General features: G+C 41.1%; 1 protein-coding gene across 4 annotated transcripts in view; it reads right to left on the bottom strand.

The window, feature by feature from the left end:
• Positions 1 to 18752, bottom strand: part of RUNX2 (RUNX family transcription factor 2) — a gene marked incomplete at both ends in the record, with an annotated part of 209301 nt that overhangs the window by 17672 nt on the left and 172877 nt on the right. For all 4 annotated transcript variants that reach the window (XM_082847744.1, XM_082847745.1, XM_082847746.1 and 1 more), the window contains one exon: positions 14849 to 15010. In XM_082847744.1, coding sequence (XP_082703870.1) covers positions 14849 to 15010 — 162 coding nt within the window. The remainder of the gene's footprint in view (positions 1 to 14848; positions 15011 to 18752) is intronic.

The raw sequence follows: 18752 nt of genomic DNA, 5'->3' as shown, positions 1-18752 counted from the left end.
CCAGGGGTCTCCTCCCGTCAGGGCTATTGCCACACACGCTTCCCTTGTGATCATCTAATAGCCCCTGCACAGCATTTCACTCCATCTTAAAAGCAGTGTATAGCATATAGTATATAAAGGCCATGAAAGACATAAAAACACAATACCTACATTTTAAGAGGAGGACATACAATGCGGGTCAGTCCTCCTAATTAATCTCATCAGTGCACTTCACTTCACTGCACTGTAGTCGGGGTTTGCACGGTGCCAAGGAAGGGGAGCTACTGGAAATAATCAGATTAATGTGTCAATGAAAACAACCAAACCAAACATTTCAGCTCTCACAATGGATTGCTGGCCTGAATTTTCCAGGTGGGTGGTTCTGTATTCACCTAATAAATCAAGCAATTCCTGAATTACCACTTCACTCTGGGGTGTATGAACAGCGTCTAAACATTAACCACGGTTTTATAAGATGCAGTATTATTCCTTTTAAAGTAAACTAATGACTGGGGTGGAGGGAGAATTACTGAAACATTTTGATGATACAGGGGTATTTGCAAATACCGCCTCCAATCCGCAGTCTCCCCATCCCCATCCCTTCCAGGTAAGCATAAAGCACCGTCCTGTCACCAGCATGACTGCCACAGCCTCCCGGCCACACCCTTGCTTTCTCCCTCATCCTCCTACAAAATTCTCCCCCAAACAGCCAGAGTGACCTTTGAAAGACAGAAATCCATTTTTATCGTGACCTTGCTTAAAATCTGCCAGTAGCTCATCACTGTAGGTACCTGCAAATCCAAACCTCTCATCCTGACCAGCGAGGCCCTGCATGGCCTGGATCCCATCCCTCTGACGGCATCTCACCTTCTACACACTCCAGCCACCGGGCATTCTTCTTGCCCACTGCCTGGGGTGATGGGGCAGAGCTACACCTCCTGGCTATTTGGATCTCAGCTTAAATGCTTCTTCCGCATCACATCAACCTATTTTATTTTTTTCACAGCACATATCCCTAGATAATATTTTCTTATTTTCAATTGCCTACCCTTCCCCAGGAAAAGCTAACACGTATTGAGTGCCAGGCATTCTTCTAAGGGCTTTACATATATTAACTACCTTTGAGTCCTCATAACAACCTTTCAACATTGGCGATATTATTATTACTATTATTAGCCCATTTTACAGATAGAAAAACTGTGGTACGGACAAGCTAAGTAATAACCCCAAGATTACACAGCTAGTGAGTGAAGAGGCCTGTATTTAAACCCAGGGAGTCTGGCTCCAAAGACTGAATGTTTAATCACCACGTCATACGCCATTAGAAAAAGCTCCCTGAGTTTTTATTAATCACTGTATAAATAAAGATTTTTATCATGTGGACGTAAAACACTATGATAGCAATGCATCACTAAAAGGAAATTTGTTATAATTCTAGTCATATTTTCTCTAAATATATCTAATTTCTTTAATATAGAAAGTCTGGTCTCTGATCCCACTTATTCTGTTATTTACAAAATTCACCTTTTGTTTTAATAAGCTTTAGCTTACAAGATTCTCATTTCTCCAGTGAGATAAAGTACATTTCATTATACCCATCCTCTGGTAAAGAGTGCGTAACACAGAAAAGTTGCATAAAGCCATGCAAGGGTGTGTAAAATGTCAATGAAATTAAGTTCCTTAATTTTATTTTATTTATTTATTTTTTTTTTTTTGCGGTCCGCGGGCCTCTCACTGTTGTGGCCTCTCCCGTTGCGGAGCACAGGCTCCGGACGCGCAGGCTCAGCGGCCATGGCTCACGGGCCCAGCCGCTCCGCGGCATGTGGGATCTTCCCGGACCGGGGCACGAACCCGCGTCCCCTGCATCGGCAGGCGGACTCTCAACCACTGCGCCACCAGGGAAGCCCAAGTTCCTTAATTTTAAATTAAAGCTGGGGTTTCAAAATCTGTCTGCAGACCCTGACACACATGCACATCTATGAGGCTTCGCCATGTACAGAAGCTCAGCTGTGGTCAAGTGTCAAGTTCTTTGGCATTAATTAGCCTGACCTTAGGTGGCTTCTCATCAGGATCAACTGGAGCACAAGACAAAGCTTTCCTTGACATCTGTAGTAGTTATTCCTATAAATTTTGTTCATAAATCAAATACTATACTAGCCTTTATTCTTATTATGGGTGGCAGTATCCAGTTTTCTGATGTGCTTTCAGGCCTTAATTTAGAATCAGAGACATTCAAAGCTTCACGAGTATCTAGCCCAACTAACTCATTTCACACCTGAGGAAACTAAGACCCATGGAAGTTAAGTGACCTGCTCAAGAACTCAGAGGCACATCCAAAATTAGATGCCAGGTTCCTCAATTCCTAGCCAAGTGCTGTTTCCAACACACGTCCAGTGATGCTATGAGAGTTTAATCACTGTGCCATATGCCTGGGCCTCAGAAGAAATGTTTTTCTGATAAACCAAGTCAATTCAACATAATTTTATTGAACAACTGTTATTTTATCACTGTTGGGTTCTATTCTCTTTGGGGATGCGTGTCCCAAATTTAAATGCTTCAATCATTTGCTGGATTAAAAGGATTATTTAAGACTTTACTAACCCTTCAAAGAGATACTAATCCAACTATATCAATAATCACATTGAATGCCAATGGTCTAAATGCACCATTAAGACAGAGACTGTTGGAGTGGATCAAAAAAAAAGACCCAATTGTATGTCATCTACAAGAAAGGCACTTTAAATATAAAGGCACACAGAGATGACGTAGAGCAACAGGAAATCCCATTCATTGCTGGTGGGAATGCAAAATGTACAGCCACTTTGGGAGACAGTGTGGCCGTTTCTTACAAAACTAAGCAGACATTTACCATGCGATGCGGCAACTGAACTCCTCGGCATTTACCCAAAGGAGTTGAAAACTTACGTCCACGCAAAACCTACACACAGATGTTTATATATTGTGAGGTACTCACAATACCCATGAAGTGGTATGGTGTTATTGAAAGACTCGGAGTAGTCATAAATGTACACTGCAAACTCTAGGGCGACCACTAAAAAAAGGTTAAAGAAGAAGTAGAACTGATATGCTAAGAAAGGAGAGAAAAGAGGATCATATAAAACACTCAATTAAAACCACAAAAGGCAGAAGAGAGTGGAAGGCAAAAATCAGATAAAGAACAAGGCAATAAAAAGAAAAGAGTAACAAATATGGTAGATGTTACTCCAACTGTATCAGTCATCACTTTAAATGTCAATGGTCTAAATGCGCCAATTAAAAGAGAGAGTGGATCGAAAACCAAGACCCAGCTACTGCTTCAAAGGTGTGGTACTCTTGACAAACTATAAACTTCTAAGGTCAGAAAAAATGGAACTTGTTCTATTAACTGCCCAGGGAGTCAAACTCTTTCCTTTTTGGAATTTTTTTTTTTTTTTTTTTTTTTTTTTTGCAGTACACGGGCCTCTCACTGTTGTGGCCACTCCCGCTGCGGAGCACAGGCTCCGGATGCGCAGGCTCAGCGGCCACGGCTCACAGGCCCAGCCGCTCCGCAGCATGTGGGATCTTCCCAGACCGGGGCACGAACCCGTGTCCCCTGCATCGGCAGGTGGATGCCCAACCACTGCGCCACCAGGGAAGCCCCTCCTTTTTGGAATCTTTAAGGCCAATTCTCCACCACACCTTTAAGCAATACTGAGAATCACTGTTTTCCCAAGGTGTAGGTTGGGAGCTTACAGGTTTGTTATTTTTGATGATGAGGACCACAACAGTATTATCAGACTTTTTCCTCTTTTCCAAGCCTGTTTTTATTTCCTCTGTGGTTGTTATTTAGAAAGGGTTCTTCTTAATTACATGTGGATTTATTGTATCCACATCAATGGGTTTATTACTGATTTATTATGAATCACTGCTCTCCTTGGCATAGGGTGGAGTGTTTATAACCATCCTTATACTTGTTATTATTATTCCATTAATGATAACATTATTATTAATTACAATAGGGCGCTGGAATGGTGACCGTTGGGTTTGGAGACAGCTGTAGCCAACGTTTGGATACAGAAACATTGGTCTTATCCCAGTCCCCCATGCTTGGCAGTTTCTAAGCTGGTCACTTAAGGTGAAAGTCTCTCTGGAAAAGATATGATACCTTTCTGAGGAAGAAATCCTTTGAGATATTCAGGGACAATGTTGCCTGAGCAGTATTTTAATTTATATGATGTTCATAGACTTGACATTCATGAATTTCTTGAGTGTCACATCAAAAAAAAAAATAATTTAGACAGTTTAGTCAAATGGGATCCTAGATTTACCTCAGACCAAGTGACTTATGTTCCAACCCAATTTAATAATATATGCCTTCCTATTTGTTTTATGAAAATGAACTCTTCGAAATAAAATACTACCCAAAAATGACTTGGAACCATTCAAATTTCAGTGCTGTAATCTACATTGTATCATACAGAATTTAAATTATTCCAAAGCTTTTTACTTGTTTAGTTCTATCTTTCTAAGTTCTCCCTTATAATTATTTCTACATAGTAACAAACCTAAAAACTAACTTAATATAATCATGCAGTTTCTCTTTCCCTTTTTCTCCCAGCACTGATCAAGTAATATTTCCTGAGAAAGCAGTGCTCAGTAAAGTGAAAAATAATACTAATAATGTATTTTTCCTGAAAAAAAGTAAGTAGTAGCTTGGTTGATATTTAGGATTATCCCAAATAAGAGACCTGTTAAGAATATTCGCATGTATTTTCATTCTAAATGTAGTGAATAGGTAAATACATGCACATAATGCATGTATATGCTAGAGCACATATCTAACGGTGTTCCTTCACTTTAAAAGAGACAGTGGAAAATTCTATAACATAATCATGTGCTAGGACCATATCTGTGTATACAGAATATGAAATTAAGGTAAATGACAATTATCCTTAGTCTCCTATACAGCCCCACTTCTAGATCTATTCGCCAATTCCTAATGGTCAGAGCATAGTGAACCCTGAGGCATGCAGCCCGGACTACTGGGTAGACTTTGCTTCTTCAGGCACGGACTTCCCATGAGCATCTACACGCAGAGCAGAGAGAGAGTAACAGAGGTAGCAGAGGATTAGAAGGCCAGGTCCTTGGCCTAAAGGAAGCTTTCAATCTAGCTGGGAAAAGACAAGGTCTTATATATTCTTGTCATATCTTAAGAAACATTATGAAACCACACGTGTCGACAAGTGTAATTTTTTTTTTCAGCTGAAAACGTAATTGTCGAAGCAATTCAGAGTAAAAATATAATCTGAGCAGAATGGAATTGAATTTTAATTTCATACAGGAGAAGACTTTAAGTTTATGCAGGGGCAAAAGAGATTCCCTTTCACTAAAATCCTGAGCAGTTTTTGCATATTCCAGCATCCACACGGGCTGGTATCATAATGTAGCCGTGTCATGTTCCCATCATGTCTTCTGAATGAGACTGAAACCTTCCTGAAGGCAGAGATGCTGTCTTCTGTTTTGCTTTTATTCACTGCCTGCCTAAGCACATTTTAAGTCACATACTACGTATCTGTTGACCCGACTTGAAATGGCTGAAATGAATGGAAGAAAGACACTTGAGGTTGGAAAGAAAGCAAGAGACTACTAATATATTGGGTGACATTAATAAAAATCCAAAGTTCTTGACAGGTAGAAACTATTACCTGAATTAAATAAAATAAAACCTAACAGGAAGAACTATCAATTTCTATACTTGGATCTAAAAAACAAACAAAAATAACTGCAGAGGTTAGAAATGGGAGAAGCGCAGCTTGACAGGAAGTGGCGAATATGAGAAAACAGTGTAACATGGCCACCAAAGGACCAAGACCACGTTAGCTGGCACCAGCAGGGGCCAAGAATAAAGAAGCCTGGCTCTCGATGCCAGGCATTAAGAGGGCCACTGAGAAAGCGTAGTTTGCCCAGAGACCACGGACCAGGACGGTGAGGTGATGTGTCACCAAACCCCCTCATACGGCAAGAGTTTAAAAAGGGGGGGGGGGAGAATAGGTGAAAACAGGAAAAATTCAGAAGACTTTGTGAGAAATGACAGTTGTCCAAACCAGATCTCTTGCTTTGTTTTGGAGGAATAATTTTGCTTCACTTTATGGCTTAGTTAATATAATTTCTATCGTTTTCTCAGAAAAGATTTTGACACTTTATTACATGACGGCTATAATTAATGTCAGACTCTAAATTAGAAATCAAAAACTCTATTTGATCATTTGGTTTCAAGCTGGATCTAAAGTATGTTTTGGCATGATTACTAACTGTTAGCAGCAAGTACTGGAAACAGATGCAGTCTTGATATGTGTTCTAAATGTGAAACACATTGCAAAGAGACTGGGAAATAAAAATATACACTGCTCATGCACACTCTTACTGTGCTATTTCCTGTCCTTATCAGTCATAAAAGTTTCTCTTGTTTTGTCCTTTATTTGTTTTCCCAGGTGAATAAAATCTTCGTTCTCCTTTTCCCCTTTCTTCTTTCATTTTTTCCTACATGCCAGTCTTCCTTTTTTTTTTTCCTCTTGTCTTTTCCACTAATAGTTTTTCCATTAAACATTCACTGAGCACCTACTATGCACCAATATCCTGTGCAAGGATGTGTGAGACACAGTCCTGTCCTTGGAGAAGCCTATCTTCTACGAAAGGGGAAAGGCATATAATGAAATTATTACTAAAGGAAAATACATACACATTAGAGATGTGCCTAAAGTACAGAGACGAGAAATGGAGGAGAGAGTGATTCACTTGGAGGAAAGCGGTGGTTGGGAAAAGGATGCCTGAAGAAGGATCAGTCGGGCCCTGTCCAGCCAATGCAGAGAAATGGGCTGGCCCGTAAGTATGAGGCAGCACAGCATACTTGAGGAATGCCAGGCATTCTTAGAAGAAAAGGAGCATCCTTTACCTGGAAGAGTTGAGTATTTGTGGAGGCAGCTATCAATCCATAACATAAATGGATTGGTATTTTTTAGCTTGGGTCTGTGCTGTACTTGAATTGATGGGAACGACCACCTAAAGGTAAATGTTTCTATGGGCAAAACCAAAGAAAAAAATTTTAATTAAAATATGGGCCAAGGGGCTTCCCTGGTGGCACAGTGGTTGAGAGTCCGCCTGCCGATGCAGGGGACACGGGTTCGTGCCTCGGTCCGGGAAGATCCCACATGCCGCGGGGTGGCTGGGCCCGTGAGCCATGGCCGCTGAGCTTGCGCGTCCGGAGGCTGTGCTCCGCGACGGGAGAGGCCACAATGGTGAGAGGCCCGCGTATCGCGAAAAATAATAATAAATAAATTTTACACACAAAATAAAATAAAATATGGGCCAGGGACTTTCCTGGTGGTCCAGTGGTAAAGAATCCACCTTACAATGCAGGGCACGTGGGTTTGATCCCTGGTCAGGGAATTGAGGTCCCACATGCCGCGGGGCAACTAAGCCGCCTCAACTAGAGAGCTCATGCGCCCTGGAGCCCTTGTGCCACAACTAGGGAGAGAAAATACGCATGCCACAACTAGAGAGAAGCCCGCGTGCCACAACGAAGAGCCTGAGCAGCGTGCTGCAACCCGATGCAGCAAAAAATACAAATAAATAAAATGACTAAATATTTTTTTTAAAAAATGGGCCAAAGACAAGGAAAACCATAATCTGGACCATTTGGGGATGGTTGCTGAGACAGAGGACTTGTTCCCCCAGGTAGGAATGCATGAAATGCTTTCTAAAAAGAAATATCACTAAGTCAGTAACAAAAGGAAATGGGGTGGTAGTATTCAGAGGTGCAGGGAGAACAGTCTGGATGTTTTTTAAAATTTAATAACGTCCTTACAATGGAATACCATTCAGTAGTAAAAAGAAATGAGCTATCTAGCCATGAAAAGATACAGAGGAATCTTAAATGCACACTGCCAAGTGAAAGAATCCAGTCTGAAAAGGCTACATACTGAAAAGGCCAATTATATGATATTCCGGAAAAGGCAAAAATATAGAGACAGGAAAAAGATCAGTGGTTGCCAGGGGCTGGGGGGCAGTTGGGGAAGGAGAAGTAGGTGGAGAACAGGAGATTTTTTTAGGGCAATGAAACTCTTCTCTGTGATTCTGTAATGGTGGCTACATGGCACTATGCATTTGGCAAAATCCACAGGAGCACACAACACTGAGAGTGAACCCTACTGTAAACTATGGACTTTAGTTAATGATAACACATCAATTTGGTTCATCAATTGTACCACACAAATGCAAGATGTTAATAATATGAAAAAGTGGCCAGTGGGGATGGTGTGGGGGAGAGAGATAGGAACTTTGCACCTTATGCTCAATTTTTCTGTAAATCTAAAACTGCTCTAAAAAATAGAGCATTCATTTAAAAACAAATATATATGATAGTATGTTCCTATTCTTTTGAAGCTAATGACGTAACTTAGTTCTTCCACTAGCATTTATCAGGTCAGGCAAGCTTTCTTTACCAAAAGTCCTAAGAACAACAAATCCCTGGACGGACATGATCGTACTCCCTGCAGAACCTCTGAGACACGTAGGTGGGCAATTTTGAGTAACTCACTTACACAGGACCATTGAGGCACAATAAGTTAACTGACATACCTGAGAACAGTGCAAAGAGTCTTTAGTGACAGTGAAACTAAAACTCAGGTTTCCTTAGTTCAACTGTCTCCACCCTCTTCTCAGATCACAGCGAACCACAGAAGCCACTGTGTCATTCAAAAATTAACTTTAATACTTTTGGTGAAGTTAGGTTCAAGCTCCCAAGCTTTCTTCTATGAAAAGAAAGGGATTAGAGCAAACCTTTCAATAAAATGTGTCACCATGTCTTTGCCATCCCTGCATAAGCATGATTGCTTTCATTACTGAGTCTTTTCTCCATATGTGGGTGGTTGTACATGTATCAAAAATAAATCGTCATAGAAACAACTGACAAGAACCACGTATAAAGTCAGAGGCGAACCGTGTACACAGGTTTCACTCTGTGCTTCGGTAGCTCAGTCTAGCTACAAGTAGCAGTAACTAGTCATACAACCAAGTTTAGTCAACTTTGTGAGCCGGGCCAACTATCCCCCACTGATGTCGTAGGAATGGAAACCACTTCTTGCATTCTCAGCACCAGTAACTCAAAAGTTATGCTCAACTGAAGCCCAGGGAGGCCCTGGAAAACCGGGCCTACAGCAGTAAGATAAAAAATATCCTCTGCTCATGTCAGAAAATAGCCCATTTCTAAAGAAAGCAAGATGAATTGCAACTTACGGAATGCAAAAAGAACCCAACCAATCACAGTCAATGTTATAGGGAAGAATATTGAATGTTCAATTGGTAACACAGGGCTTGCCTTTGTTTAGGGTCCATTAAATTTAATAACTTCCCCCTCTGTGGCTTTAAACAGAGAACGTCTTCAAAATCAGAGTGGCTCCTATTAAACTTAATTACTTGCCCATGGCTGTGATGGCAGAGGTGTGTCTACCAAATAGGTGGGTCTTAAGAAAGGAAGGGTTCTACAGTAAAAAAAGTAGATGGTCTAGTGTTTTATTATAGTTGCTTTAACTTTCTGGTTTATTAGTATTAATTGCTGGAGTTTTCCTTTTTACCTCTCTTAAGGCACCACTCCCTCTGTGAGTTGAGTGGCCCTGCTAAAATTAATGTCCACATATACTTGAAACATTACTGAAGCTGCTGCTTCCAAACCCTCAACCAGGGGAGCTGACAGAAACTCAGCTATAAGCGACATTTCAAAAATGAACTACATCAAACACCTCCGGCTTTGAAATGATATGAAACAATCCTCCCGATAGACCTTGAGTGAGCAAATGGAGTTTTTCCACTGCAGTTTCTAGATTTTGTGGTAGTAATAAAATAATTTTTAGGAACTTTGTTTATTAGACTAATCCCTACTCTCTGCTGCCCTTTGGAAATATTATAGTTGAGTGACGAAGAGTCATAAAAATTGAGACATCTTTAATAGTCCTGTACAGTTGATTAAGTGGAATTCGTCGATATTTAAATATCTTGAAAGAAGGAATTCAAGACTATTTGCTTAAACAGGAAAAAAAAAAACTTCAAAAAGATTACAGTTCTTAGCTCTGTCTCATGTAAAATGATCCTACAATTGCAGAGAAAAATCATCCACACAACCTGTATTGGCCTCTCCCAGGGTACCTGAGGCAGCCAATGTGTATGACCTTGCATCTCTAATTCATGTATCCTACCACACTAAGAGACCTCCAGAAAGGATCAGAGAGGTCCATGGGCACAATGACCAAGACTGCAGAAAAATGCCTGTATAAACCCCTTCCACCTCGTGTATGCCAAAGAGTGGTACAGACGTAGGTTAATCTAAGATACTTCACTCAGATGGGTGGGGCGAGGAGGAGTTATTTGCAGTGAATAACCAACCCAAGGTACAGTCTCTCCGCTAGGAGGCTAACAATAGCTCACACTCTTACCCACCAGTCAAAGAATAAGACTCAATAAACGGCTGTGCTTCTTTTCCTAAGAGTATAATTACATAAACTGCATTTTGAAAGTCAGTCATTATTTATCTACGTACTATTTTTAATGAGCTCCAGAAAAGTAATTATCATCTTGTGTTCAGCCTCACAAGTGCTTTGAACATCAAAAATGCCATGGGTGATAATATTACAATGATGAAGCCACGCAACGGTTTGGTTTGTTGTCAAGGTTCCGTGCTTGTCTTGCCACACACCTTGCTCTTTAATAGAATCAGTGAGAAATAACTTTGGCTACCTCTGTGCAGTGAATCTTCTTCTAGGATCATATAAGATGAAATGAGATAATGTATAAAATCTCTGGGGATTGGGGGGTGCCACTTAAATACAGATTATTATGTGATAAGGCCGTACTTTACCACAGTAAGTAGGGTGGGGAGGGGAACCAACCCCTACAGGGCTTCTGCTGCACTAGGTTATCTCTAGACTGGTTTCTGCTTGATTTTTATAATTCGGCTGGATATGAACTAAACTCAATACAATAAGGTAGACCCTATTAGTCAACCAGACGACAATAATTTACTGTTCAGCCATGACTTATAACCGCTGCTATTGCTCTTGTTATACTGCTGAAGGCTACTCAAGGTTAAGGAAATACTTTCTGAATCTTTGTACTGCGCCCGTGAACTTCAAGATATCTGGGTTTGTATCTTTCTTTGCGATAAAGTAGAGAATGTTAGTGATGTATCTTTATCATCTTATTTTATTTACTCCTTGCTTCCATAAAGAATTTGAGGGAGACTACAGGAGCTATGTGGTATAATACCATTGTCATTATCATAATTCATTAAGTTTGAGCATTTGTAGCCACACTTGAAAAATTACTCAGAAGAAAGGATAACAAAAAAAGAAGTTGTAAAATTGGATTCTCTGAAGGCCTTTAAACAGATTAAATCGTGGTCTTTCTTTGCAATGGTCTTTTAGGATGAAATGGAATTTCTTTAGGAATATTTCTTTCTGAAAGATCTTTCTGGTCCCCTTTATTGCTATGACTCCTTGGAAAAGAACCTTAGCATGCCTAGTTACATCTAAGTGTAATTTAACATCTTCTATTTTCTGACACTATAACTGAATAGTTATATTCTCTTAGCGCTTTATTGAGTTTTTGTGAATGGCTCCCAACTGCTTTTAGCTCTATAAAAATTTATAAGTCTATGGAATAATAATAATAATGACAAACATTTATTGAGTACTTCTATGTGTTAGGCACTGTGTTAAGTGCTTTATGAATGCCATATGAGTATTAACTTGTTTAAATATTTCATGGTGATTTTTGTTTTAAATATACTCTGTAGCCATCCATTTTAGAAAGCGAATAATCCCTTTAAAAGTTTAGATTTTTACCTACTGATTCATTTAAACCAGGACTTGCCTGCAAATTATATACAGACATACAATTTTTACAAAACAATGTTAGCTTCATAATCTCAGCTACAATCTGTTTAGCACATACTGTGTGTCAGGCCTGCCCTAAGCACTTTACACTAAGCATCTCATTTAATCCTCACAGTAACCCCAAGAGATGAATATTATATCCCTGTTTGACAAATAATAAAACTAAGTTTCTGAGATGTAAGAAACTTGCCTGATATATGTGTGAGTTAGAATTCAAACCTGGCTCTGAACCTCCAACCCTACTGTATATGTGAGGAATTTTATTGTTTCTCACCCAAGATCATATGAGAATGTTTTGTGTATCCCTTCATATAGCGAGATGAGAACTGATGTCTCTACACAGAGAAACAGGAACTGTTCTGGAAAGCATCTTAAAAAGTGAACACAGAGCTACTTGGAGATGGAGACAGAGGTTAATATTTTAGCTGTCCGTGTTGCAGAGACATAGCATCCTGGAACTTAGGGATACCTTTAGATATTGAGGGGAATAAGAAGAAGAAAGTACGCAACTTGGTACCTGAGAACTTATGAGACAGGCTCCTCTCCAAGAAGTGTCCTAGGACCAGTCCCCAGGGAACTGAAAATGGGGCTCACTCCAGATGATTTGGTCCCCTAGGCAGCGCCCTGGGCTGCAGACACAGGCCCACACCCAAGAGCAAGGTCAGAAAAAGCAAGGCTCCTCTAGTTCCCTTACAGTCCACTTCTAGTTCTTTCTTCCTGATTCCCTACTGCTGACAAGAAGGATTTTCTGTTCTCTTCGCTTTAATGTTTATACAGAACCTCCCACCCTGGCACCATGTTACTTTGCCAGGAACAACTCATAGAGATGTTTGGGGTGGGAGGAAAAAAAACTGGACTAAACTCAGTCTCAAACTAGTTTAAAGCAGAGGCCCGTTCCCACCATTGGCCTCAGATCAATATACGGCCGGGTAATTAACCAGTTTCTGTCTCCTCTGTGAAATGAGGAAAGCTGTGTTGTGTTCGTTTATGGAAATGTTTCAATTAATTATCAGTACATTGCCTCCAAATAATCTGGCTGCTCCGTATCATACATGTAAGTGATAAAATGCCATCTTCAGTGTTACTTTCAACGGTTTTCCCACTGAATTTACATGCGAATACACCTCAGCGAGAAAATGCTGGAGATAAGTGTCTCTAAGGCTGTGACCACTCCCTGAGGTTTTTTTTTTTTTTTTTTTTTTCCCTCCAGGTACTGCCAGAGGACAAACAGCAAAATCTGTTTCAGCCACAGAGGGTGGGACAGACGGAAGCCCCAGAGGACCCTAAACAGAAACCAAGTGTGCACAAATCTGTCCCGGCAACGTGTCACCTTGGCCCCGTGTAAGACAAAACGGACTCAGTCTAAACTACAGAAGGAATGACCAGAACTAACTCAACACCCACCACCCAACACTATACCTACGATCCCGCGTCAGCCCTGGTTACCCGCCCCCGTACCTTCCTCATCCTTTCCTGTGTCGTTAACTGATGTTTGCCAATGGGAGGGAGTCATTCCGGTCAAGGGAAATGATCACTAAAATTCTATACTCTGCACACTTCGCCAACAAATACCATGTGATTCATGACAATAAGAACAGCGGTCGGAATGAAAAGTGGTCACGTGGTTTTCCAAAGACTCTTGAGGTTTCCCTCCCCCACCCCTTCTTTCCCTACTCACCCCTATGGGAGTCCGTCTGTGGCAGAAAATGTGAAGGCCTTAGGACCAGAGAGCCCTTTCCTGCTATTTGCTTGAGAAACAAAGCCTTCCCTCCTCCCAAGTTGAAAGAAATAAAGGAGGCTGAGCTAGTCACAACCTGCAAGCCTGCTGGCGGCCCGTCAGCTTGCCAGTGGTGCAACTCAGCGGAGTGAGTACCGGCTTCGAGCTTTGCAGAAAATGAGAGAGGGAGAGAAAACAGAGACAGAAACACAAAGAGAAAGAAAGAAAGGCATTAACCTGGCCAGGAGTCAAACAGGTGCATGGCGCCCGAACGCTGAGAAGAGTGTCTGACAAATAGAGGATCCAACTGTGTGTGTCTCTGGGGGGCTGCTTCTGTACTGATGGGGGCAGGGCTGCAGTCTGGATGTCAAGGGGTGGATGACAGATTTTTTTTTCTTATTCACAGGACTCATATGGTTGGCCAAGAGCCTTTAACTTTCCTCCACTTGTCAGTCTGACATCTTCGTGGATACTCTCTGGCTCCCTGGGATGAATTCTCCATGAGAGAGAGGGGCAGCCAGGATGTTGATCACACACGCTGCCACCATGAGTCACAGAATTTTGTGGTGCCTTTGGAAGAGGGGGTGTGTGAGCCCCGGGGCTGCCACGTTGACAGCAACAGCAGGGAGCTGTGTGATTCGTGGAGAGGCTGCCTCGGTCTTGAGCTGGCCGCTCAGAGGCCATACGTGGCCTTTTAAGACTCTTACAGCCCCCCTGCACTTGGAGTGACACATGTCTGGCAAGGATCTGAAGTTTGCAGGCGCTCTCTCTCAGAACTGGCTACCTGGGACTCCTGGGATTTAAGAGCCTCTAGAAACGGAGGGCTGTGCCCTCAGGCTGTAATTTGGCTTTCAGGCAGATGTTAGGAACAGAAAGGAACACAAGCAGAGGAAGGCCTGGTACGAGACCCTCAGGAGAAGGCCCCAGTTAGGAGACAGAGCCAACCAAAGGGCATGCAATTCAGTGGGACTGAAACTGGGAGGGCACTGAGTGTCATCTTAGACAAGGATGCCATCTCTGGTGGACTTTCAGTCTCTTGACTTCAATTTAAGTTCAAGCACTCAGTAGCCCCATAATTCAGAAGACCTGGTTTGCAGCTGTCAGACCCTTGTCCACATGCCTCTGATGGAGAGTTACTGTGAGTGTAGCTGAGACAGCTGGGCTCATCCCGCAGTCCCAACCCCACCCCTGCACCGGAGTGGGTTTTGAGTTCAAGTGTGGTCTTTACCTGAAATGCGCCTGGGCACGTCGGTGATGGCAGGCAGCCCGGTGCCCCGGGTGGAGGACAGCGGGGTGGTTGAGTGAATGGACGGGGGCGTCATCTGGCTCAGGTACGAGGGGTAGGACTGGTCGTAGGACCACGGCGGGGAAGACTGCGTCTGCCTGGGATCTGGGCAAAGAAGAAACATCTTTAGCACACCAGCCGCTGTGGCCTTCGAACACACAACCCCAGACTCAGAAAGGATAAAGCAGGGGAAAATCAGAATATACAAGGACGGTCTATTTCCCACAACTCCACCCTTGCAGGCCCCCTAGGGCACAGAGCTTTCTAGACTTCGCGTCTCTATGAAAGTAACAAAATGGATCGTGTGTAAGGACTATTTGTCTCTCTCACACGTAAATATTTCTATTTGGGAAGCCTGTCATTTAAGAAAACAATCTGCTTTGGTTATTGTCACAAAGGTGAATTCCATTTTATTTATTTTCTGTATTTCCTGTATGTTTTTTAATATTACTCCAATGAATAGGTATTACTTATCTCTTTTTTAAAAAGTTAGAAAATTTGGGAACGATTTATTTGATTAAAGAGCAGGTAGACTGTGCCTTTTACTGCTACACATCCAGCCACTATCTTTCAGCCGTGCTTTTTGGTTTGTAAATGATTCCATGATTTTAGCATGGTTCGCTTTCTTTCCAGGCATGTCGAGGGGGTGCCCTTTCCAGTCTGGGGTTTAGGAGGCTGGGGTAGAGATGAGCACAGAAGGGGCAGCATGTAAGGAGAAGAGGAAAGAGGGGAGCCAGTTATGTTATTCTCATGCTAAAGCTACACCAGAAAATAACCTTTAAGAAAAAACAAAACTTAATTTCAAAGCCAACTAAGAACTGAAAAGCTTCATCACCATCCAGTTTCAATGTTAAGCACATGAGCTTCTGACAGTAAGAAAATGATCCAAAACACAACAGGGAAATGTCTTCAATCCTATTGGAATCTGTTTCAAAGATGTCACATGTTTGGAATGTGGCCTAGTGTTACCTACAGTCACTATAACGATAAAAATAATGGGCTACCAACTGGTTAGAGTGACCTGCTGAGAATTAGCAATATCTTTTGATTTATCTTTATGGAGTTTCTTGGAGGTATAAACAGAATCATAAGCAAATTTCTCTTATCATTTTTTTTTTCTAACTTCACATTTTAAAAATTTTAAACACTCTTATATACCAGGCTGTTCTCAAGACAGCTTTGTATATTAGAATAGCCATGGACTTTGGAATGTGCAGAATTAGGTTCAAGTTCTGAGACTTCTATTTTCTAGCTGTGCGATCTTGGGTTAATTACTCAGTGACTCGGAACCTCAGTTTCCTAATCTGTAAAAGGGTGTGGGGGAGTAATAATATACGAATCACAGGGATGTGGGAATTGCATGAGAAAACTATGTGGAGAGGGCTAGCATAGGAAGCACTCAGTAAGTATTAATTCTTGTCTTTTAGAAAAACTCTTGGTGACACGAGGATAGTTCCATGGTTAAAACACATCTGAACTGGAGTAAATACATTTGGAACAGGTCTGATTTTAAATTATTCCTATATCACCTATGAGCCTCTGAAAAGGAAAAGCTCAATTTTTAAAAACTATAAATATATTTAAGTCAATTCAGGTTTATTGCTACAAATAAAAGTGCGTGTAACAAAACATGGGTTTTCCTGAGATGATGCCTCTTTAAAGCCTCTCAGTTTTTCTGTACAAAGCCATTTAGTTTCAGCTATTTCTTGTTTATTTGCTCCATTCAGAAATATTTTATTTAAAGACTATCTAAATAGGACATACTTTCCTTGAGTCAAAATAATTAAATACATCTGGACATTTATCTAAGGTTACTGTATCAACAGATGTATAGGAAAATTTCATCCAACTCAATTTTAAGGACTATTTACCTGAGTTTGCAATTTGAATAAAAGTATAGCACTGTAAATGGTTAACAGAAAATTTTCCTTCGGAAATGTAAAGGATGCTTGATCATTAAAGTAATGAACTTTTGTGCTTTAAAATGTTCAAGGCTGACATTGTATAGATCGGCAACATTTCAAATCTGAGTGAGTGGTCCTTGTTATATATCTGATATAGCCATACTTCCTTGCTTTAACCATTAATGTAATTCACTATTCAGATAAACGGTAAATGATCTTCAGATGGAAAAAGATGCATTCCTTACAGCACCAGAAAGCAATCTCACAAAAGTAGTAAGGCCTTCTCTCAAGCACTATTTTCAATAGACAAAAAGGACAAGAACCACATAGCAAAATGAGCAGGGCACACGGGACTCAAATTTGGATTTGAGTTCTAATCTAACATCACCAGATGACTCCCTGAGGAAGCAGTCTAACCTCTATCTCCATCCCTCTACTATAACATGTTGCCAGCAGTATTGGGCTCTCTGCCTGCAAGTGGGGGAAAAATACAAAGAAATCTAAAGAATGACTAAAATCACTGACATTTAGAAATATCACGAAGGAATCAGGGAACTTAGCTTGGATGTAAGATACAGCCTTTCATTTCTCCTTAAGCTGGGGGGCAGGCCAGTACAGGGGGAAAGAAGGGGGCTTTCTGATGAGAGGATCTGAGTTGGAGTCCCAGCTCTCTGTCTGTGAGCTGGATGACCTCAGCTGTATTAGCTAACTCTCTGAACCTCAGTTTCCTCATCTGAAAAATGAAGCAGCGTAACATGGTAAAGTGAACATAGCAAAGTGCTCACGTGTGCTGGCTGGACAGACAAGCCTAGGCTTGAATCACAGCTCCCCACTTTGCTGAGCAAGTCACTTAAACTTCGGGGGCCTCAATGGCTCATCTGTAAAATGGGAATCATGACACTTATTAGGGCTCTTGTGAGCATTACATGAACTAGGCCTTCTTTAAGGCCGAGTTCTTCTAAGGCCTAACTTCTAAGTTATCTGACACTCTCGGCACATACTGAGTATATAATAAATAGATATGATTATTGCTATCTGTAAAGTGAGTATAATTATAACTACTATCATTTTTGTTTACAGAACGTGAAATAATACAAGTAAAAGCCTTTTGTAAAGTACTATATGAAAATGATTATTATTCTCTCTAGGAGCTCATATCACGTGGCCAAGGCCCTACTGTGTTTCATGGGGTGTTTCTTAATGTTGCTGAGCTTTAATTTCCTCATCTGTAAAATGGGATACTATCTCAGAGCGTGTCGTAAGGATTAAATAACAGACATCAAGTGGCTAATTATCATTATTCAAAAAAATTAAAAATCTGACTCTAAACTATCCAGGGTGGTTGGGTTGTCTCATGTTAAGTCTCGAAGATTTCCAAGATCAGAATCAGCACAATTCAGTATAATGCCTGGCTCATAGTAGGTGCTCAATAAATAACCATTGCATGAACCTCCCAGGGTGGCTGGAGTGAATAATAGAATTTTATAATGAAGTAGTAATTAGTCCTTCTCTAACTTCCGCTTAGGCTACAAAAGAACTTGTTATTGGTGACGTTTTAGCTTTGACATAAACTTCCTGACTGCTGGAATATATACTAGAACAGTCTATCCAGGGATAGCTTTCCTTTGAGCGGAGGTCCTTCCTGAAGATATCCAAGATTAGCAAAAAGAACTTCTCACTAGCCCTAAACAAGTGAGAAGATCTCGATCTCTCTCTTTTTTTTTTTCTTTCTCAGAGGACAGGCTGCAGGCCAGCCAATCTCTCTTCCAAGTTCACTGTCCTAAGATTCTATGATAATGACCTACTTAAGGAGAGAGAGTTACTAAAGAAAAATAAAACACAAGAACTGCCATACAGGGCTTCTTTAAAAAATAATAATAATACTGGTCTCCAAGCACCCCAGGGCTTCTCTAATACCCTGTGAGTGAGGCCTCAACAATCCC

The sequence above is a fragment of the Leucopleurus acutus genome (genome assembly GCF_964270905.1).
Source record: "Leucopleurus acutus genome assembly, chromosome: 10".
In the NCBI taxonomy this organism is placed as follows: domain Eukaryota; kingdom Metazoa; phylum Chordata; class Mammalia; order Artiodactyla; family Delphinidae; genus Leucopleurus; species Leucopleurus acutus.
The sequence above is the reverse complement of the archived record's forward strand: the minus strand, read 5'-3'. Positions and strand labels throughout refer to the sequence as shown.